The sequence below is a fragment of the Falco cherrug genome, chromosome 8 (genome assembly GCF_023634085.1).
Source record: "Falco cherrug isolate bFalChe1 chromosome 8, bFalChe1.pri, whole genome shotgun sequence".
Lineage (NCBI taxonomy): Eukaryota > Metazoa > Chordata > Aves > Falconiformes > Falconidae > Falco > Falco cherrug.
Genome location: NC_073704.1, coordinates 4102837 through 4124984, shown reverse-complemented (window position 1 = coordinate 4124984; position 22148 = coordinate 4102837). Strand labels below are relative to the sequence as shown.

General features: G+C 41.5%; 1 protein-coding gene across 5 annotated transcripts in view; it reads left to right on the top strand.

The window, feature by feature from the left end:
* The window catches only part of MYO1B (myosin IB), a 113248-nt gene that overhangs the window by 51939 nt on the left and 39161 nt on the right, over positions 1-22148 (top strand). For all 5 annotated transcript variants that reach the window (XM_055717885.1, XM_055717883.1, XM_055717882.1 and 2 more), the window contains exons 5-13: positions 1603-1707; positions 4664-4710; positions 7348-7411; positions 16103-16201; positions 16565-16668; positions 17527-17674; positions 18331-18449; positions 19154-19240; positions 19541-19606. In XM_055717885.1, the coding sequence (XP_055573860.1) occupies positions 1603-1707; positions 4664-4710; positions 7348-7411; positions 16103-16201; positions 16565-16668; positions 17527-17674; positions 18331-18449; positions 19154-19240; positions 19541-19606 (839 nt within the window). The remainder of the gene's footprint in view (positions 1-1602; positions 1708-4663; positions 4711-7347; positions 7412-16102; positions 16202-16564; positions 16669-17526; positions 17675-18330; positions 18450-19153; positions 19241-19540; positions 19607-22148) is intronic.

Sequence of the window (22148 nt, the reverse complement as noted above, 5' to 3'; positions counted from 1 at the left end):
GCACGTTTGGGCTGGAAGAATTGAAACTGAAGTGGCATCAGTTGGGCTTTTTTATTTGCTTCCAATTTTGTTCTTGTTCCGCTGCACGTTTATATTGCTAATCGATAGTAACTGTGCAAGAAAACATGGTACATTATCAGAGTGAGTGGTGTATTTAAATGTTTTCAGATGTTAAGGTAATGATTCCCTTCCTGGTGTCTTTATTGGACTCAACAAGAGTTGCTGATAAAAGAAAGGGCCTTTGTTTTCTTTCAGCGATGTTCTATCTTGAAGTCATTGTGCGTTGTCTTACTGCATGTTGTAATAGCTTATTTGCTGCTTCAGTGTGCGCTTCTCTCAGTGGTTGAGTAGCTCTATTTTAAAGGCGTTGACTGTTTTAAGAAATACTCCAAATAATTTAGCAATTGCCGGCTGCGAAGGGAATGGATTCTTCAAGACAAGAGCTGGGTTCAGGGCGCAGTTAAGAGAGATGGGAGGCCCTATGGGCATGCCCATGGTGCTTGCTCCTTCCTTGCTTCCTCTGTGGCAGGTTTGCTTGGTTTTCTCTAGCATATTTTAATACAAGTATTTTAAAAAATATTTTAAATATAATTTTTAATTAATTTAATATTAATTATTTAACAGTAGCAGACAAATTTGCTTAAATAGGAAAGAATCAAAATCCAAAGGATAACTTCTTCTTTGTTCTTTCCTGAAATGAAACCCTTAAGTTTGCAACAGATCTCTGAAGAGTAAGTAATGGTTTTTTTATGACCACTGGCTTGAGTTGATAGGGGTTCCAGCTGTTAGTAATTACATTGTATATCAACCAATTTTGCCTCAAATTTCACTCTTTTGCATCATACTAAACATCACAGACTCTGTTTATAAACAGAATCCTCTCTCAGCTTCTCTTTGTCCTGGCCAGCAAAAACATAAGGGTTGGATGGATTATTTAATATATATTTCTGTCTGTATATGGGTGATTGACTCCCATAGGAAGCCAGCTTTGAGAGTCCAGATATTATTCCAGAATTTGTTAGAAGTTATACCTTCAGATTGATTTCATTGTTTAAATGAATGCTTCACTTTCTCTAGTTGGTGTCCTTTGAAACAGACTGCATAACGTTACCGGCTGTTGCCATTACTCAGTTACTTGTCGTGTACTTTGGAGTTCCGTGTATTGTATGTTTACGCTTCTGTTACTGTGTATCTGCTGATAAAAGCTGATTGAATTTTGAGTCTTGAATCTGCTTGGGCCTATTTTTTCAGGCTAGATTAAAACATTTCTGACCTGTCAGCTAGGGATAACGTCCTTTCCCTATGGAATGCCTCTTAGCGAGGCTAGATGAAAAAGCATGCAACGTGCCGTGTCTGCTGGTGGCTGCTTTGGCTCGGGAAGGCTCTAGGTATTTAGGTCAGTGGGGCTGTTATGGGTCTCATAGCAGGGATGCGCCTTCCTCACTTCCAGGTGGTGCAACGATGCAGAAGAAAACTGGAATGTAATGCGCTTATGGTTCCTGTCTGGTGTGCTGAAAATGTGATGGAGATCAAGTCTGCAAATCATTTTATGGCCTATTTGCCAACACTTACCACTGTTTTATTTTGCTCTCCCCCCCACAGAGGCGAGCAAACTTGTCATGTCGTATGTAGCTGCTGTGTGCGGAAAAGGGGCAGAGGTTAATCAAGTAAAAGAACAACTTCTGCAGTCAAATCCAGTTCTTGAAGGTAAGAATCTTGCAGAGCACGTAGGTGCGTATTGCCTCTGTGCGTATCAGCATTCCTGCTGAGCTGGTTTGGAAAACTGTATCTGTTGTATTGCTGCTATTTCATGTCCAAAACTGCAGGAGATGCTTTCTGTGAAGGCAGCTACAAGATTTTATTCGGTTTTGGGGAGGTTTTCTTGAGAAGGAAACTGTTTCCCTCGTGAAGGGAGAGCTTACTAAGTTAGGTCATACTGCCCAGCCTCCTTCTGCTGCTGCTCTCAGAGGACGAACCCTTTCTTATCCCTGCCTTGATGATGCTGGACTGTATCAAAAGACTTAACTTCAGTCCAGCCCCTCTGATTCATTTCCTTCCAAATTGTATTATGGTTGTCTCTAGTAAACAAACAAGCTCTGTAAAGCATTATTTTTCTTTTAGAAAAAAAAAAAAAAAAGGGTGAAGAAATGGATCTTAGCAAAACCTTAAGCCAATCCATATGCATGCCTGTTGGTTCCTGAGACTTATTGTTCCCTGGGTCTGGTGACTCTGTTGGCCCGTCTTCCTGACAACTGCCTTTCCTGCTCTCCCATGAAAGACTTTTTTTTTATTAGTCATTTTAATTCAAAGCTGTTGGCTGCCAGAAACAGGATCTTATTTTTTTCCTGGAGATAGGATATATGATCCTCAAAGCTTGCACTTTTGTCCCATTGTCTAATAATTGCCTTCAGAAGTGCCTTGGTTAGCGTTGACTTATTTAGATCTATTGTGTTGATTCCTGACTTGGTCTTTCCCACAGTTCCTTAAGCTGTTGTGGTGCTGAGACGAATTCTCATGACTGCTGTACAATAATTTTGTATTATGGCCAGATGATAAGCAGTGTTTGCAAGACTGTTGAGTGTCAACATTTTATTTATTGCCTAGCTATCTGTATGTCTGTGTGATGATTTGGAGTCTGTAGGGAGCAAGCACTCTACCAATGAGAACGGAGCGGGGAAAATAGAAAAAAGGGAAGGGAAAGCAAAAGTGGGCCGAGAGCAGTGGTGAACTGGATGGGTGAAATGGGGTCATTGACTGCACACAAAAAAAATGTCAGAGAAGACTTGTAAAGAGAGGATGAAATGTTAAAATTTAAGAATAATAGAAGTGCTGGATAAGCCTTCCTTTGATGATCAGATACGTTCCACTTACAAGCTGAATGGAGGGATTGCGATCATCCATTGTTTGGGATTTACAGAGAAGAGCTGTGTTGCTTTTATCGCTGTTCTGGAAGGCAGATAACAATTGTAGACCAATAGTATGGGAAGTACGGAGGTTTTTCTTGCCAAAGCTAGATTGTTCCCCAGGGACTGCCAAATGTATTGGATTTCTTGTTGGTTTGCGAATCTTTGTTTTAATGCAGGAGGAATAGACTAAGCTTACAGAAGAGTGCCTTATCGCTCTAAGGTGTTATTTGTTCTACTCGGTGCACTGGTAACTGCCTATGTAGCTTTTTGGAAGGTGGGGTACTGAATTATTCCATGAGGCTGCTGAGCAAGCCTGGCTGCTTATATACATTTTAGACAGAAATTAAGCATTTGTGGTTAGATTTATTTGTCTTTGGTTATATAGTTCTGTTTCAGTCGAGCTGCAGTGCAAGAAAATGACATAAATGTTACATATGCATAATTTATCTTATGGGATTATTTTTTTTTTAACTACAGTTGCTACTGTAAATTAACTTTTAGAAACAATGAGCTTCAGGGAAAACTGAGGAATGTGTCTCGTGCTTTATAATAGAACGTTTGTGCTTGGTTCTGTGCAGTTATAAATGACTTTACTGTTCAGCACTGTGTTTAAGAAAATGCAGCTCAGAGATTTGGTTGTTGAAAAGATGATTTATTGCAGGGCATAAAGATTTTAAAAACAATTCTTTCACTTATCCTGGGCCTTCAGGAGCAACAAACGTTTCCTTTTGGCCTCAGTTCTTTGATCAAGAGTAAGTCTACTCATGCAAGTTTGTTGAAGCCCTACAAGCATGTATTTATTTCTGTCCAAAAAAACATTGACTTGACTTGATCTTTGAAAATATGTATGCTATATAAATAAATACTGGGATAAATAAAGTCTCCTGTTGGAGTAGGAGTGCTATACTTAATAATGTAGGGGACACTCCTCTTTGGCTCCATGTGCTTTGACAATGTGTGAAGTTTAGAGTTGAGTTGTCCTCCAGTCTGCGTTCTGGTCCTGCTGATGTTCTGAGCTGGTGGCTGCCCACCTGAACGTGGCCCTGGGAAGTCTGTTCTTGGAGAGTTTATACTGTCAGAAAACTTGAGCAAAAGAAATTAAACCCAAACTATTCAGCAACCTAATTTAGGTCAGGCTGAGGGGGGAGTGTGTGAAACTTTCACTGTAAGTCAGGCTTCTTTCAGCTGAAGAATATTCAGCCTAAGCTAGGATAAACGTGGTGGAATAGCGTAAATAAATCAGTTTTGAAGCATTGGATAAACTGTCCCATGCAAACAATTTTTAAGTGTCATTCCGTAATTTCTTCAGTTCTGGCCTCCATCTTTTACCACCTTCAGTTCTGGGAACTGAGATGTATTTCTTTCTGTGAATTGAAAAGAAAGAAGTATTTCCTATCTTTAAAGTTATATGGGTAATAACATCTTAAATGTCATTTGAACCCTAAGGATATATGCTCAGTCCAGGTGTGGTTTTGTCTTGGCACCATTTCCCCTTGTATGTTTTTCTTTCACTTTTTTAAACAAAGCAAGTGTTGAGAAGAAACTTGTTTGGATTTCCTTGGGTGTCTTCTCATCTGTGATCACACCTGTCACACTCTGTCTGTCCCCAGGGACTGATACCCATACGCTGAACAGGGCGTTGTTCCCCAGAAGCCTGTGATTCCTTTAAGTATATAAAGAGTCATAGATATTTTAGCATTTAAATATTTTTTTTACTTATCGATTTGGTTGTCATATTTGTTCTTCTCTTTCTCCAGCTTTTGGAAATGCCAAAACGGTGAGGAATGACAACTCCTCTAGATTTGTAAGTATTTTCTGCAAGGCTGGATTTGAATTCCTTTTAGGGGAGTGTGTTGGCTGTTTCTGTTTTACCTTGTATCAGCCGGCAAGGCGTCTGTAAGGAGGGAATGAATCATTTGGAGACAACTTTCTTGTAGCTGTTGGCGGTGGTGTTTGGGGCAGGCAGACACCTTCAGCAGCAATCGGTATTTCATTCTGTACACTCAAGCATGTTCCCCTGCCCCAGTGTGTGGGGAGTGCGTTATTAGCAGTCACCCCCCTCTTTTTAAAAGGTGTTTTGCCTGCTTGTCAGGAATCTGGTTGGTTTCTGATGTGGGCATAGACTTCTACTGAGAATCAAAGTAGAGGCTAAAACCAAAACAAAGCAAAAACAAAACAACAAAAAAAATCAAATTAGGATGTGACAGTCTGTGACCGGATGAAAACATAATTACAGCGCAGCTGGATTCTTTTAATTTTCTGGCACTGGTGGCTTTAATGTCAGCAGCCATGTGCCTAGCAACTGGCCTGCTTAGCAAGGCGATCTTCCTGCATGATCTCGTTTTCCATCCATATGTATGCATTTTTTTGTTAAAACTGCTACTTTAGGTTCTTACTTTCTTTCTAGGATGTTTACATTTCTGTGCGTTTGCAACTTCAGTTTTCATTTCAACATTTGTAACGTTACTTTTTTGCTTATATTCTTTATAATCATAGTGGTTGAATTCGGGCTTTCTTAGCACAAAACTGAATGTGAAATTCCAGGAATTGACAATTGGATAAAAACAAACCAAAAAAAAAAAATAGTTGACGCTAGAGCTGGGAGATTCAGAAGTGTGAGTACTCATCCCGGTTTCTCCTGCTAATGTCAGCAGACTGAATGCAACTCTGTCATTTGCTCACTTGTGCACAGGAGAGCAGTTTTAGTGAGATGTGTAGCGCAGACCACAGAAGAAACCAGTACACTGGGAAAATGGTGTGTTGTGAGTGTAAGAAAATGGATAAAAGGTGGAGAGCAGCTTTTTGCCTCATGGGAGACTCCTCTCCCCTTCCGTTCTGGTTCTCGAGGGTGCTTGATGCTGTTCTGCATGGCTGTGAATGCTCCTTCTGCGGCTGTCGTTGCCCCTGCTTGTGAGCAGAGCAGAGGCTCCTCATCGCAAGGTCAGGGCCAAAATTCGAGGCGTTGTAGAAAATTTTTTGGGGTAGAAAGGGTAGAAAAAATGCAACTATCAGAGATGGCGTGCTACAGAAAGGAGGAGGAGGAGCCAGCGAAGAGGAGAAGAGGTGCTGTTTGTAAACAGAAGTCTTTCCAGGACAAAGTGTGACCAGCTACTATTTTGCCTTTCAAGTCCTTGCTTGTAAACACAAAGCTAAAAATACTTTTGGAAACATCCAGCTGGCCAAGTCCTTAGGAAATTAAAATTTAATTATCTGGTCTAATTCTTTATCTCAGAGATTTGACTCTGCTCAGAATTAATTGCGACCAAAAAAGTACAAGAACTGTCCTGTCTAGCCTGCCTCAGGAGCCAGCAAGGAGAAGAGATTTTAAGCAGAGTCAAGCCAATCTTGACAAAACACCCAGTAAAGCAGAAAGTAGCTTTGAGGGACTCGGTGTAAAGTGCTTGGGTTTTATGTTCTGTAATTAAAAGAGAAAGAAAAAGAAGAAAACTCTTCCTAAAAGCAGTGAATAAAGAAGCGTAAACACAAGGCTTCTCTTATCAATAGGTTGGTTTTGTCCACTGTTAAGTAAGCACCAGAGGGTGGTGAGATCATTCCTGTGTGTGGCTTGTGGGATTTGGTTGACTTCCTACCAGCAGTTTTTATCTTCCTAAATTTCCTTGCCAAAGTGAGCTGCGCTGCTTTTGCCTTTTCTACACAGTACGGCTCTGTCTGTTTTGTCACTGTTAAACATAGCTGTGACTCCATTAAGCACTTGTCATCTAAATGAAAATGGTGCAAAGACCAGAGCGGTCTTCTGTGGTGTGGAAAAGTCAAACAGAAGTTAAGGAAGCATGCTGTGCCAGTACGGCTGCAAATGAAATCCGTTTTGTGGTGGCAGTCTGTTAATTGTTGCCTCTGGTCTCCTGAGTTATGAAGGAGAGTTCAGAGGGGAAAATCCGTCACTTTTACAAGCAGACATGCGCTTAGGGACAGGCGCTCCACGGTTTCCAGCAGCAAGCACTGCCAGCCGGTCCCTCGAGCCAAAGCTAGTGGCTGTCCTTCAACTGCCCTGATTCCCGCTCCGAGGAGATCGTACGCTGAGGAGACACATCTGCATGGAAGATCATTTCTTCCTGCTTTCTTCTGTCAATAAGCATGGCAATACCTGCACGGCCGTGAGTGGTTGTGGTGGTGGTCGTGGCATTCTAGTGAAAGCTGGTATAACGTGCATTTTCTTCATATAACCTTAGGAACTGAGCAAATTGTTGGGTTGCCTTACAAACCTGATTAAAGCTATTCTCGTGAAAATCTCTGGCTCTGATAGTGCGATTGTCTTGAGAAATTTGAATAATTTTCTGTTTCTCACAATTTGACAAAGTGTATAGTCACTTGCCAGGTTGCTCTTTTAGCCTGTAAAAACCACCGACTAACTTGTTAAGAAATGTCTTAGTCACTGTTTCTTAAACGGAACTTACAGTCTTAAAACATGCTGCTTTCACAGGGAAAATACATGGATATTGAGTTTGACTTCAAGGGGGACCCACTTGGAGGAGTTATAAGCAACTGTGAGTATTGCTTTTGGTTTCAGCATATCGACAGCTTTAAATGTTTTGTTCAGAAAGGAGGATGGTTAAATTGTTGAAAACATCAGCTGTGTTTGTCTAACCAAATCTCTCTGTACTATGTAATAAATTCTGCTTTTTAATTCTGTTATTTTGGTGCTATTCAGCATATGTTGGAGTAAGTGAAAACTGACTTGAAGTAAGCATGAATGGTGAACGTGCTGTGGTGTTTGAAAGATGCTGATAAAGTGTGTGGGTTCGTGCATTGTCCCTGGGGCTGGCAGCAGCTGAGTAAGGGAATCTCAGGCTCTTTTTTGACTCGAGTCCCTGGGGTCAGTTGTATCACTTGATTTGATGGGTCTTGTATTTATGGTAGGTGATGTCTGAGATCGCTGTTCTGTGATTTGTCAGGGTGATAGGAAGTACGCCGGAGGTCACCACCAGGTGGGTATGCTTGCTGGGACTCAGAGCGTTCTGTACTGGTTTTAACATGCCTGGCAGTGGAGGAAAAGGCTTATGCTGCGAGGGGATGGATGGCTGTTGAGTTCAGGGAGGCAGAGGTGGCCTTGGAGGTAGTTCCTTGACATGAAGATGCTGTGATGAAATCCATAGCAATTCAGAAAGTTTAACCAGCTCAGTGTTGGGAAAAAAGAGGCTGTGAACTGAATGCCGGCCCAGGATGCTTTGACTTGCTTTTTTTTTCAAGGGTTTAAATGCAGCTTTAAATAAATTGCTCTTCTGTGCTATATAAAGCTCTGTTTGTTTGGTTTTCTTATTTTTAAAACGGGTTGGAGGGCAGTGAGTGACTATGCTAGGTGTCACTGACCTAGCCTTGACCTCTCTGCCCACGCAGCCAAATTCAACGCTGTTTCTTGAAACTGACTTTTGACTCCATCGGCATTTTACTAGTTGTGAAATAATGAGAATAATCCAAGGTGAACTGTACTTTCCATATATAGTATAGACATTTTAAAAAACTGTGAAGAATTTTATGCATAAATAAAGGTTTGGGGGTTTTTTTGTAGGCAAACATTTTTTCTGGCCCAGGTCACCTTTTGGAACCGTGCCTGAAGGAACATGATTTTTGTGACAGAGTAGATCTTGACAGTCACAGCAGTCACTATTTAAGTGTTTATGGCTATGTATTAACTTTGACATTTGGCAGTCAACAAAACTAGGGTCCAAATGTACTCAGGGTATTCATCAATAATTAAATGTGAACAAAAAGGTTCTAGCAAGCTAGCTGCGTTTGTTTGTTTGCTTTTATTTCACATTCAAAGTAGATGCATAAAAATGAACCCTCCTTTGTAGAGTGGATTCAACAGTTTGACTTTGAAAGTACTCTCCTGAGTCATCTAACTAAAATATTATGTCATATATAAAGGGGATCCAAATAGTTACTCTATAGTTTATCTGCTGTATAAATCTTCGCATGTTCTAATTATAACATTATATGTAATTACGATGATGTGATGACATACGTAGTCAAGGGCAGACACATTTTTAGATCTTCCTAAAAGACATCTATTTTAGGCATTCTCCCTGTCTTCTCACAATTAAGAAATATCTAATAGCAAGCAGCTGAATTTAAATTTAAGAATAAAGACCTTATGTATAAACCCTGTTGTGGAAAAGGTGTTACTTGTTGGACTGTGAAGCATCCCACGCTTGACAGGGTATGTCACAGGTAAATACTGAGTTCCTGCAGCTGCCTATTAATATATATCAACTTTGATTTAGTGCTCACAAAATTTGGTAGCCCGCCCATCTCCCTTTGAAGGAGAGTTTGAATTCTGTACAGTTCTAAAGGAAGTTGTCCTGCCTTAGGTCTTTCCCACATGTCTGCAGCGTTGCACTGCAACAGAAACGTTTCTGTTGTGAGGCATCACCATTCTGGAGATACCGGTGGCTTAAATTCTTTTACACCACTTAAAATGTACCCTGGTTAGTCAAATTCGGGATTTATTGTCTTAATTCATCAAGTAGGAAGCCAAGTAGAGCTGAAGTTTCCTATCCTTAAAAGGGAAAGTGTGATTACTTTCTGCATAAATATTCTTTAATTTCTGACCATCTGTTGGTTTGGTGTTGATATGATATCCTAATATACGGATTAAAATTTAATAGTTGTATCTGACAAGCTTGATTTCCAAACATCAATGAAGTTAGTGGGCTTTTTGGATCACAGCCTGTGTCACCAAGCTGGATTTCATACTGTGAGTGGCTGGAAGCAGGCATGGTGAACATCCAGTGTACTTTGGTGGCAAGAAGGGTAACGAAGACAAGCTAATAATTTTATCAGACTGGTAAAGATCAGCAGAGACCTGTTAGGCTGAAAGGTCTCGTTTGAAATGATCTGGTCTGTCCTACTCTGAAATGCTATGAAGCTGCGTGAACCACAGAATGTCGGACTGGTCGGGGTCGAAGGTACCTCTGGAGCCCATCTGGTCCCTCCCCTGCCAAAGCAGCGTCACCCAGAGCAGGTCGCACAGAGTCACGTCCAGGCGGGATGTGAATGTCTGCAGGGAAGGAGACCCCACAGCCTCTCCGGGCAGCTGTGCCAGGGCTCTGCCACCCTCCAGGGAAAGAAGTTCTGCCTCACGTTCAGATGGAACTTCTTGTGCTGCAGTTTGGGCCCGTGGCCCCTTGTCCTGCCGTTGGGCACCACCGAGAAGAGCCTGGCCCCGTCCTTAAACAGAAGTAAACGGAAGGGTGAATCTTTGGAGTAAAACAGAATGGGAATAATAAAATGGAAGGGGTTGCAGTGGAAGGAGTTTGTAATACTGGTTAGGTCAGAACTGGTATGTTGCTAAACTGAAGATAATTTTATGTTTGCGCAGCGTAAAATACATATCGAGTCGTTGCTGTGTGCGTTACATGGCTGCTCCGAGCTTCTGACTGCGCTGATTTCTAAGGCGTTTGACATGTTGCTGTGTCATCCTGGACAGTCATAAAAAGAAATGCGAGAGTGGAAAATTTGAGATAAACGTGATTTATGCAAACTTTAAGTATATTACTTCAGTCAGGATTTTTTTTGCTTTAGGCTAGAAAAGAAAAATTATTTCAGGTAGCATGTGTTGCATTTGTTTGATCTTGCATTGGTGGCAACTGAGGCGTGGGGGTGAGCGGGAGGGTGGAGAAGGCTGGGTAAGCTGAGGTGCGTAAGTAAGCCCTTTTTGTTAGTTTTCTGCAAAGGTCCCAGCTTGTTCTCCTAATGGGCGGGAGATGCTGGAATCCCTGTAGAGTGAGGTGCACGTCCTGGCGCTAGCTAGCAGCCAGCCCACCCATTCAGGGGCTGTCCTCTGCCACGTGTGCGGGGTTAGGAACCCCAAGTGACTCTTGTGAGCATTTCCGAACGCTAAACCCTTGCTGTATTGTCATCTGTGACTGCAGGCATCACATCACTCTTGTAACAAACACCGGTCCCAGCTTACAGGTATGCTGCTGCTTGTAAATGCGTTTACAAACCGGTGAATTGCCTTGACCTTTTCTGTCCCCGAATTGAGGTGTACCTGCGTTTTGTGCCCTCCCGTGGGGTGCTTATGGTTGCTGGCGTTCCAGTGAAGAGTCTTGTTAGCACCTGTGTGCTCAGAGATTTTTTTTTTTTTCTAGAGCACTGGTGAGGAAAAGGCAGTTGGGGTGTGGAGTAATTCACTTGCTTTCACCTGGGTGTAATATTGTGGAAACAAGTTACAGAAACTGTCTATACTATCTGTAGTTTTCCATTTATTGTAACTGCTGTGTTAGTGGGGATGAGAAAGGAGAATAGTAGGGGTTTTTCCACCTTTTAATTCCATGTAATTACAGAATAATATGTATTTTATGTAAAAATAGCTATGTTTGTTTTTGAAGTAATAGGTGCTAATTGCAATAGCTTGTGCAGCTCTAAAATATGACGCTCTGTCCACAGATGCTGCATCTGTTTTGTACTGGAGGCAATATTTGTGTGCGTGCTTGGTTTGTTAGTTTTGTGACTGGTTTTGTGTACGCTGTAATTTTATGGTTGAAATGGTTTTGCGTAGTACAGTCCAAAATGTTTCATGCTTGCGGTCGTTCAGACCTTTTCAAAAGTGGGGAACTTGCGGTATCTTTCCCAGAGTATTTGTAAGCCTTAAATTTTCACTTTTCACCTGGAATTTCCTGCTGAAAGATAGCTAGCTTTTAGCATTAGGTGAGCTTTCCTCATCTGCCCGATCCCTTTGGTGATTTAATGATTAACTAGGAGACAGCGGTAATGCAGGTGAAGTACAGTAGATGTGATGCCTGCTTTGGAAAAGCCATTTTTAACCAGCACAGTGTACTTAAAGTCTGTTTTGCTGTCTTTTCCAGCAGCAACATGAAAAAAGTCTGTGATGTTTAGCGAAGGCAACGACTTTTTGAAGTTTGCAAAGTGATAGCCATCACTTTACAACTTGTTTGTTCCTTTTAAAAGGGAAAGGTAATTACCCGCTTACTGAGAAATCAGCAACTCAGGCTGTTGATTTCAGTTATGGGATGCTGTTAGTGAGCTCCTCTGCTTAGGGAAATGTTATACAAATTTTGCAATGAAATATTATGGAAGGAGATACTCATTGATTTAAAAAATAAAAAATAACTTGTTCCAACATCCCCCTTGGTGTTCCTGTTAGCACAGCTGCCACCCTTCAGGCAACTGCCTTGGCTAAATCAGGAGGTGTTTAAAAAAACAACCAAAACCCAATACTAAACGTTTTGATTAGCTCGTTTTTCAACATCATTTATCACTTGAGCAATCAGGGTTTAATACTCTTAAAATTGTGTGATCATTATATTTTCACTGCACTTACTGCCCAGGTAGTAGTTTTCATTTGATACAATTACCTTTTGTATGATAAAACATTTAATTCAAGAGAGTGTGATTATACACTTGGGGGGATAATGGGGAAAAGTTCCTGAGAAACCGCTACTGTATTTTCTTTTTCATCAGTGCCTTTTTTTGATGACAGCTGAAGAACCAAGGTAGGAAAACAGAAAACGTAATTTAGTGTGATGGGGCTGTAGAGATAAGCTTCTGTGACTAGAAAATGTTCTGTAAATTTGGGTGAATATCTAAAATGGTCCTTGGTCATGGCCAGCTGAACAGACTCTGTCTAAAATAACCTTTTGCTGGATTATTCGGAATGTACCAAGGTAGTATCATTTTTGGCCTCAGTGTTTACTTATTCCTTTCTTGAATGTTAATTCAATTTCTAGTGTATTTACAGAAATGCAAATATCCTAAATTTTTCTGCATTGGTCAAGTTCATGGGTCAAGTAACCGAAAAGAAATAATGTAAATTTGGACATTGGAGTTTGCAGAAGTATTCAGCATCAATTTTTATTTTTTTTTATTTCATGTTGGGTTCAGTCAAATGGTTTAGCAGGATGCTTACACAAATCTCTTGCATTTAGGGATAACAAACTTCAGAACCTGAGGAGCACAGCTGGATTTTGAGTCTCTGAAGCGATGGATATTTAAACAATATGATTTAAGAAGTGTTTCCAGGGTGGACCTCGCCAAAGCAATTTATTTTTTACAGTTGTTTTGATACACACAACATGTTAAATGTTTCAGTTCAAGCAGAAGCATTATCAGATAATGCAGAAAAGAGTATCTAACCCATAAATACACCATATGGAGGTCTGTACGGTCTCTCTAGACAATTCTGTGTTGTCCCTATACATAATTTGCATAGACTATATAACAAAATGTAATATGGTTAGAGTTTTGGGGTTTTTCCTTGTGTGGGTTTTCATATAGATAAGCACCATCTGTCCACACAGGCCACTGTAAAAAGAATTGCCCAGCGGATGCGTGCAGAAACCTGGTGCGCATCTTTGTGTCGTCTCTTTTTACTGACTGATTCACAGGATTTGTCATCATGTGAGAGTTAACGCGAAAGCTAATGGTTGTGCAGTAGTTGCTTTAGGAAAAAAAATTTTGGTTGATTTATTAAAATGCTAATTAGGGCAAACAAAGGCAGGAAGTTTTCTTAGGAGTAGGGCAGATGGTCGGGGTGTTTTCTACCCATCTGATTTCACCCTGCATGTGAACAGAAAGAAAAGAAAAAGCCCAGAGAATGAATACAGCTTTAAAAAGAATTGTTAGCAGCTGCTTTGTTAAGGTAGATACCAGGTTTTCTGTAAGTTCTTTCTGGAGCTGTTTTCCTCTATTACAAAGGCTGACAGAACATGGAAAGTTGGGACTTTGGAAATCTGACTGTTAATTACTTAACCTTGTTGCTTCTAAAAATATATAAATAAGATAAACCGCAGTGAAAAAATCCAAGACTGTTATCCTTCTAACATAACTAATTTGACATGCATGCAAGAAACTGTTTGTTAAATCTGCTGAAGGCATGCATGTAATTAGAAGGCTTACATATAATGCTTTGCCAGGATGTGTAGCTGAGCTTTTACGACAGCATTTGAGTAAATTTATATGTAGAAGATTTTTAAACCCAAATAAGCCAAACCGCATTGCTTCAACATCCTTTGGATACAGCCACTTCCTGAAGTGTGTGTAGCCGCTGCGGGAGCTGGAGTTGTTTATTTCTTTGAGATTAAATTTGGCTGCGATCCATTCCAACACTTTAACTGGAGAGCCTTCGCAGCCAGCGCAGCTCTGAACCACCCGGTGCTCACCTTGCTCCCTTGGCCCAAGTATTAACACTCGGACGGTCACGCAGCCTCTCCCTTTCAGTGAGGATTTAAGAACTAGAGAGGATCAGGTAATCTGATAGTTAGGCTAACTAACCAGTTTGAACCACAGCTCAAGAGGGAGAGCCCACACCTTCGGTGAAGTTAGAGGTTGCCCACTAGGCTGCCAGTGAAAACTGTACCTTCTGTTCTGTGCCTTTCTGACAGAGCATCAACCATCAGATGTTGGTTATCTGTGTTTAAAAAAAAAATAAATTAAAGGAAAGATGCCAGTAAAGTGGAAAAAACAAAAGTGGAAATCTGTAACCTGCCCCATCCTAATGTAAAGATGAGCTGCTGGCACTATGTGACAGCTACTTGTTTGGGTTTATCTTGGGTGTCCTTTGTCATCAGGGTGTGCAAAACTTCCCCTTACTGACACAGGGCCACCTTTGGGAGGAAGGAGACTGTGGGGTTGTTGAGTTATGAAAACACAGATGTCTATTTAAACAAGGCTAAAGCTCTGCTGTGGTCACACAACACATTAGATGTGGAGGAGGTGTTCGCCTTCAGCCGGCCACATGCTCTGGTTGCTGGGAGCACCATTCCCTGTCGCCTCCAGCGCTGGTTACAGTTCTTCTCTCAGGCAATTGCAGGTTTATGGCATAATGTGGTTCAGCTGGTCTGTAAAAATATTTGAAACTTGTCCTAGTATAAGCCAATCAGAAGATTAATTATAGTGTCTGAATTTTATCATTGTTGTCATTGGCTAATTATTAGAGCAGAAAATAATTTTTGAAGCTGTCTTGCTGCAGTTTGTTTGGAGGAGGGTCTCTGGAGGCTTGTGTGTGATTTTGTGCGTCAAAGTTTTCTCTTTGGTTCCTGTTCCATGGGAAGGGCTGTAAGCTGAGGCAATGGCAGTGGGCACCAAGGGCATGACGTGGCAGTTCTGAAGAGTGACAGCCCAGCTGTGGTAGTTTCCCTTTCGGAGCATTCTTCTTGCATGGGCACAGCTTAAAGAGAACTGCCCCCCGGTCCGGGTGAGCTGCGGGGGGGGGTACTTAGTGGTGGGCGTGGGGGGGACCCCTTTGCTATGCACTTGGGGTGAGGCACTGAACGTCTTCAGCTTCATGTCGATGAGTATCTGTAGCTTAAGGAAAACTCTGTACTGGGAACCGTGGGTTTGCTGTTGAGAAAAATGGTGTGGAGCGCTTGTGTGCCAGTGAGAAAAAAAAGGAAAAATGTCTTTTTTACCAAAGCAGCGAGTGACACTTGAGGTTCTTGCCACATCCCTCTCCCGGCATGCTGGGACCACAGCCTGTCAGTGCGGTGCAGGCTGAACAACCTTTGTATTGTCACCTCCATGGGAGATATGATGCAGGGTGTGAAGTGTTTGCGTGTGTTACGAGTCAGTCCGCTTCGGCTGTCTGCCTGGATGCCTGCCCTTGTTGGTAAGGCTTAGAAATGTGCCCGTCACTAGCGGCGGTGGATGGAGCAATCCTCTTATCAAACTGCTCGGTCAGTGCAGTGGTGCTTTTCAGAGCGCTGCTCTTCCTCACTCTGGTGATGGAGCTTTTCTCAGTCCCACTGGGAATTATTTCATAGTCTGATGCACCTGAGGATCACAAAACGCTACATGATTATTCAGTTTAAATTCTTTCTTTATTCAGATTCCCCCTTTCATGTGCTTAGCCTGTTAACATTTCCGTTCTTTTCAAACCTTCGCCTGTGTAATCATTCTCACCAAACCTTAATTCTGTGGTGGTGCTGTGTATCAGCTGGCATCTTTTGAGCACGTTGCCTCCCTGACCTGAATTTTCTTTGCAGCTCATAGACTGCAGCGTTTAGAAGTCTACTGGGCTTGCTCAAATAACTTATTTGAGAAATATGTACTAATGTAATAAGTTGAGATAAGGTTTGTGCCTACTATTTATCATCATCCAATTTGCTGCTGATGATACAAAGCAATGAAGTAGAAAACGATGGGGCATTATATTCATATTAAAGAGTTTTGCTCCAACAAGCTTTCCCGGACCTGAGAGATTTTGTTTGTTTGTTCAGATCTGCTGGAGAAGTCTCGTGTTGTTAAGCAGCCAAGAGGTGAAAGAAACTTCCACATTTTCTACCAGATACTGTCTGGTGCATCGGAAGACTTCCTCTGTAAGTGTTGGCCTTGTGCCATTTTCAGGTGTGAGTCTTATTGTGCTGTTCCACACAGATCTTCTTTCGTGGGAAGTGGGATACGGATTCATTTTTTCAAATGATTGGTGGTAGTGGCTATAGTAAATACCTGAAGTAACTATATAGTTTGGTATTATCCAGATACCTGTGTCAGAATTGGCTTTGCAATCTTTATAAACAAAAAAGGGAAGCCTGCTCTTATTGCTTGTAATTAAAAGAACTAAATAAAAAGAGAAAGTTTAATCCTACTGATAACAGGAGTGCTTGACAATACTGGTTCTGGGATAAAAGAGCTGCTAACGAGAATGCTGTTGCTAGTGATATTTTTGTTTGATTTATTAGGCAAACTCAAACTGGAGCGGGACTTCAGCCGATACAACTACCTGGGCCTTGATTCTGCCAAAGTGAATGGAGTGGACGATGCTGCAAACTTCAGAACAGTCAGGGTAAGGAGTAGCAGGGGCTGGGTGCAAGGCCCGAAGGGCTCAGCACCAATGCAGGGCTCAGCACCGATGCAGGGCTCTCGTACCCTCGGTCAGGGCGCTGGGCTGGGCGCTCTCTCTGTGCCAGGCTGTAGCATGCTGGCACAGGGAAGCTTAGCTATAGCTAGAAAATGCAAAGAACCAAGATTTTGGGGTATTCTAGTAGGAATATAGCAATGACAGCAAACAAATGAAAGGAGAAAAAAGAAAAGGAAGGGGGAAAAAAAAGCCCAGACCCCTTGATCAGCTCATGGAAAAGGTTATATTGTGTAGTTGCTTATGATGGCAGTGACTGAGCTTCATGAGCCAGGTGATGCTGACCGAGTTGAAAGAAAAAAGCAGGGCTGGGATGGTTCTCAGGGTGATTTACCGTGATGTTTTTGCTTGATTGGGCTCCGGGTCCAGAAGGATAGGGGACCCTGTTACCCCATGTATGCAGATTTAGATTGTAAACATTACCTGGCGCTGGAGCAGCAGAGCGGGCTGAGAGGCTGGCAGTACCTGCTGGTTTGACGGTGAAAAATTGGATTGATGATAAACTAAATTCGGTGGCTGAAAAAAAAGTACAGCATTTTAGGAACCCATAAACAATGAATCCTGGAAGCGGACTGGACTGGCATGCCAGCTCGATTACCAGCTCTTCTTTAACCTGTCTTTTGTATTGAAGAACTCGCTTATCTAAGCATAGTAATCTTACCATGTTCTGTAGCAAAAGCATTCATAAGACGTTTCTAATTGATGCTAAAACAGATAAATGGTGAGGTTTATGGTCTCTTTAAGTGTAGATGCTTTCATCTCATAATTTTATCCATCCCTTCACAGAATGCAATGCAGATTGTTGGCTTTATGGATCATGAAACACAGTCTGTTTTTGAAGTGGTGGCAGCCGTTCTGAAATTGGGAAATATTGAATTTAAGCCCGAATCTCGCGTGAATGGCCTAGATGAAAGTAAAATCAAAGATAAGAACGGTAAGACAAGATTAACAATGAGAGGAAAACCACTAATTTGTCTCAAGTCAATATTAATTTTATTGTTTTTGTAGACATACAGTATCCTTACAGATGAATCAATGATTGTTTCTAAAACTCACCTGCATGCAAATATGGGTCGAATTCTGTGCAGTTTCAGTCGCTGTGCTTGAAATTCCAAAAATGATTATTCCACTTTGTTAATGCTTTCTTCTGCAGTGTTAAATGGTGCTGTGCATTGCTGCAAGTGCTTGGTTATTCTGCAGTGGAGGCGTTTTGTTCCTTTGGAGTAGGGTATCTCTGCCTGCCACCAAAAATCCATTTGGTTGTGTTTTTGCAGTTCATACATTTTCAAAGTTCATTTATTTTCATTTGGAAGTTTTTCTTCCTGAAAACTAGTCTGTGGCAAGTGGAAGAAAAGTTTCTTCACAGAAATAACCAGATAGAAAGTGCTTTCAAAACCAATAACTGGGTTTCCTCTGGCTGTGCAGATTTTTAAAATCTTTGCTTGGCGGGGCGGTGGGGAGAGAGGGTGGAGGGCCGCTTCAGTTGAAGAAAACCTCCTTTGGGAGAATCCTGAACTACTCAAAAGCTAATAGTGTTGGGGAAGAAAAGGCAATGATAGGGAAGGATTCAATTTATTTATACTCTGCTAGAACTCAAGGAAATCTGCGAGCTGACGGGTATAGACCAGTCTGTACTGGAGAGAGCTTTCAGCTTCCGAACGGTTGAAGCCAAGCAAGAGAAAGTTTCCACAACGCTGAATGTGGCTCAGGTAAGAAGAGGTCCTGATTTTAAAGGAAAATATAGTTTTAAATGGCAATTTATTCTATGTGACTAATCCGTAACTGCCCAAATAAAGACGACGATAGGCTGAGTAAAGCATATCGCTAGCATGTGTGTTTTTGCTTCAGCAGTGTCTGAGTGTTCAGATACACCGGCTGTTTTGGGGGTGGGTGCGAATTGCCTCAAAAAGATAAAGGATAAGAAAATGTTGCAGAGAATGAAAAAAATCAAACAGTTCTGCAGAAAATGCGTGCTGAAAGTATTGTGGCAGACTGTTTTCATTTAGAGCAACTGGTGTAATTTCATGTGAGTTGTATTCCCCGGGCTGCTGAAAGCCCGCTGCCGCCAGCGCCTGTCCCCTTGTGCCATTGCCACCCGTGCCTCAGCAGCGCAGGCTCGCAGCAGTGTCGTTCCCCCAGCCGCAGCTGCTCAAGCCCCTTCGCGTAGGGTTAGGAAGGGGGGGGGTGAGTCTTCAGAGGACACAGGGATGAGCAGGAAGAGGGCTGAGGTGCCCTGCTTGTGGCTGCTGTTCCAGCTGCCAGCGCTGCCCGTGTGCCCTGGCACCCCTACACCGGCTCGGTGCCTGCCGAGGCAGAGGCATTGCTGTCCCAGCCGCTCTCACTGTGTTCAGTAATACAAAAACTTCAGGATTAGCTCAGCATTTATAACATTCTTCTTCTTTCTTCTGTTGAGGCTTATTACGCCCGTGATGCTCTGGCTAAGAATTTATACAGTCGTCTCTTCTCTTGGCTGGTCACCAGAATCAATGAGAGCATTAAGGTATTGTTGGTTTGCAACTAAAAAAATCAATAGAAATCCTTTAAATTAAAGTGGACGGTAAAACTGTATTTGCCCGTTTCATTTTTCTGTATGCTGCTACATGTGGTACAGGTGAATAACTGTATCACAGCTCAACAAATTGCTGTCTGCTCTTGTTTTTGAGCTTATAAAAATATTCATTTTAACTGTGCGTAACGGTTTACAGAATTTGACAGCCTATTTATGAGATACATTTGTTTTCTTGATTCCCAAGTATGAAGTGTACAGATGACCGACTGGACGTTTAATATTTTTTTTAAGGCACAGACAAAAGTGAGAAAGAAGGTAATGGGGGTGCTGGACATCTATGGCTTTGAAATTTTTGAGGTAAGATCTTTATAATTGCAAATGTTTAACATGAGAGCTGTTATTAAAGCTTCATAGAGTAGTTCATTAACTTGTAGTCAGAATACATGTAATTTGAATGAAGTCTGTTATTCCTGACACAAAAAAAACCCCAACAGTAGAAGAGTAAGCCAGAGAGAAGTCTTAGCATGTCTGGCAATTGAAACAAAAATTTATGAAAGGCAAACTTTTGGGTTTACACCATAGGTAAATAAATGTTTATAATGGGTAAACTAAATATATTTTGTTGTGACATACGTTCTGAGCATAAGAGAAACTCTGGCAGTGTCATTTCTGCCCTTGAGGCTTTTTGTGCATGTCTTTGAACAAGCTTTCTATCCTTCAAAGAACACAACAAAAACTATACATCTTTTTTCTGTCAAGATTAAGCAAGGAATTATATTCCATTTCATCTCAATTCACTTACATAAATATTCCAAACCGATTCCTAGCTAGCGATCTGTGGCTCACTGCTGTTTACCATAGTATTTTCAGACTGGTGGGGTTTTGAAACAAAAACAATCAACAAGGAGTTTTTAATCGGGTTAGAAAACACCAGGGAGAGGGCATTTTCATAAATCTTACTCTGACAGGGGTTTTTTCGAGAGATTTATAGATCTTGGTTGGGAATCTGTGTAGTGTTTAAAATAGAAACTTAGCTAGGGAGAAAAGTCAGTAGAAAACTTGCAGTTCTTACCCACTTCCCTACATGCCTCTTGAAAATCCAGGGAGTGTGTTTAAACCATGTAGAAGATACAAATAACCCAGAAAAGAGTAATTATACATGGGAGGGTGGTGTAAGTTTTATTTCAGAAGCCTAACATCAAAGTTTGTGCAGATGAAAATACCTCTATGAAGAGGAAAACCAAAGCTGATACTTGCTTTGAGGGCTTCCTGAGCTACGCTGTGTTGTTTGCATTAAACACCAGAGCGTATTTATGAAAATACAGTGCAAGCAGTCAGGTGGCTGAATGGAGGTTGGTGCCAGACCACTTTGGAGCTGGTCCTTGCCATACCTTTAGTATGTCCTTTGTATTCCAAGCTGGACGCTGGAATGGTACTGCTGGCATCTTCGGGCAGGAGTCCTGTTTTCACCTGCTCTTTCCTTCATGTTTGATTACACGCAGGGTGAGGTGGGAGACAGAAGCTTGTGCTAGCAGACAAGCCAACTGAGTAACTGGGTTTGTGGGATGGTGTTCCAGGGACTTGGTTGTTTCTTGCATGTAATTTGCTTTTGTTGTAGGAGTTCAACATCTTAGAAGGTCGTAAGTAAGTATTGAGCATAGGAGGGGTAGTTTTGCGGAAGAAAAATGAAAAACCAGGGCTCTTTCCACTTACCTTGCATACTGAATGACAGTGTAGCTTTCCCAATTCATACAAACTCAAGAACTCTGAAATAATATGGGTGGTTATTGTTCGCTCCTTTAAATGCTGAGTGTTGTTTCCACTGGAAGAGGTGGGAAGGGTTTGCCTTGTGACTTGAGGATCAGATTTATCGGTACATTCATACAAGACAGACTCTTCCCCTCCCGAGTTAAGCCCTGTAGTGAGCGAGCTAGCCAAGCAGCTTGGTGCGGCATCACAGAAATAACGGAATTGTTTCTGAACATTCCAAATGGGAGCCAGGTAGTATGCCAGCAGCATACGTGGCTTGTACCGTGCCGTGTGTTAATGTAAAGATGTTTGAAAAAGTCACTGGGTTGGTTTAGGTTTCTAGAGGTAACTAGTACAGTTACTGGTTTGGGGACTGTGTGGCAGTACTGTAATTCGGAGGGTGAATGATAGAAAAACAATCCATTAAAAAATCCTGAATCAGCTGGATTTGCCATACCACCCACTTAGCCATCCCTGTGCTTCCAGGCAGGTTAATTTCATAACCAGAAACCACTGGTTTATCTTTGCTTTTGATTCAATTGAGAACGTTCTTCCAAGGCAAAACAGAATTAACTTTCTGCTTAGTTGTAGTTGGGTTATGTTACATCACAATCCTTGTATTGAGTAAAATAATTCTGTAATGAACACTGTGTAAGCAGTGTGTAACTCATCTTGTGGTTGCTTGAATGAACGTCATGTAGTAAGGTCAGTTAAGAGGACGCCTGCCAAACATTTTTATGTCAAGTTTTGTAACAAATGATTGAATCTCACAAAAATTGTTAAAGACTTTGAGAAAATGCTTACAAAAACCCAGTTATTATTGGGAATTTAAGTAATGGCTTCAGAGAAAATATGTTGCTTAGAGTTAATTATATTAAAACAATCAATAAGTGAATGAAAATTTAACATTGGATCATGCTGTAACTCAAGGAAAAATCAATAATGTCTTAAGATTTATAGCATAACAAGTATAGTGGAATTTGGAGCGTTTTGCTGCATGGTACATTTGTAAACATGATGGCTAGACATTTGAAGTATTAGCTGAGGTGCAGCTGATGGCAGTAACTATGTCCATCTAAGTACAAACTACTTAAAACCTCTGGCTAAAAATGGGCAGTTCCCTTTTGAACCTAATCCTTAAGTCAGATTT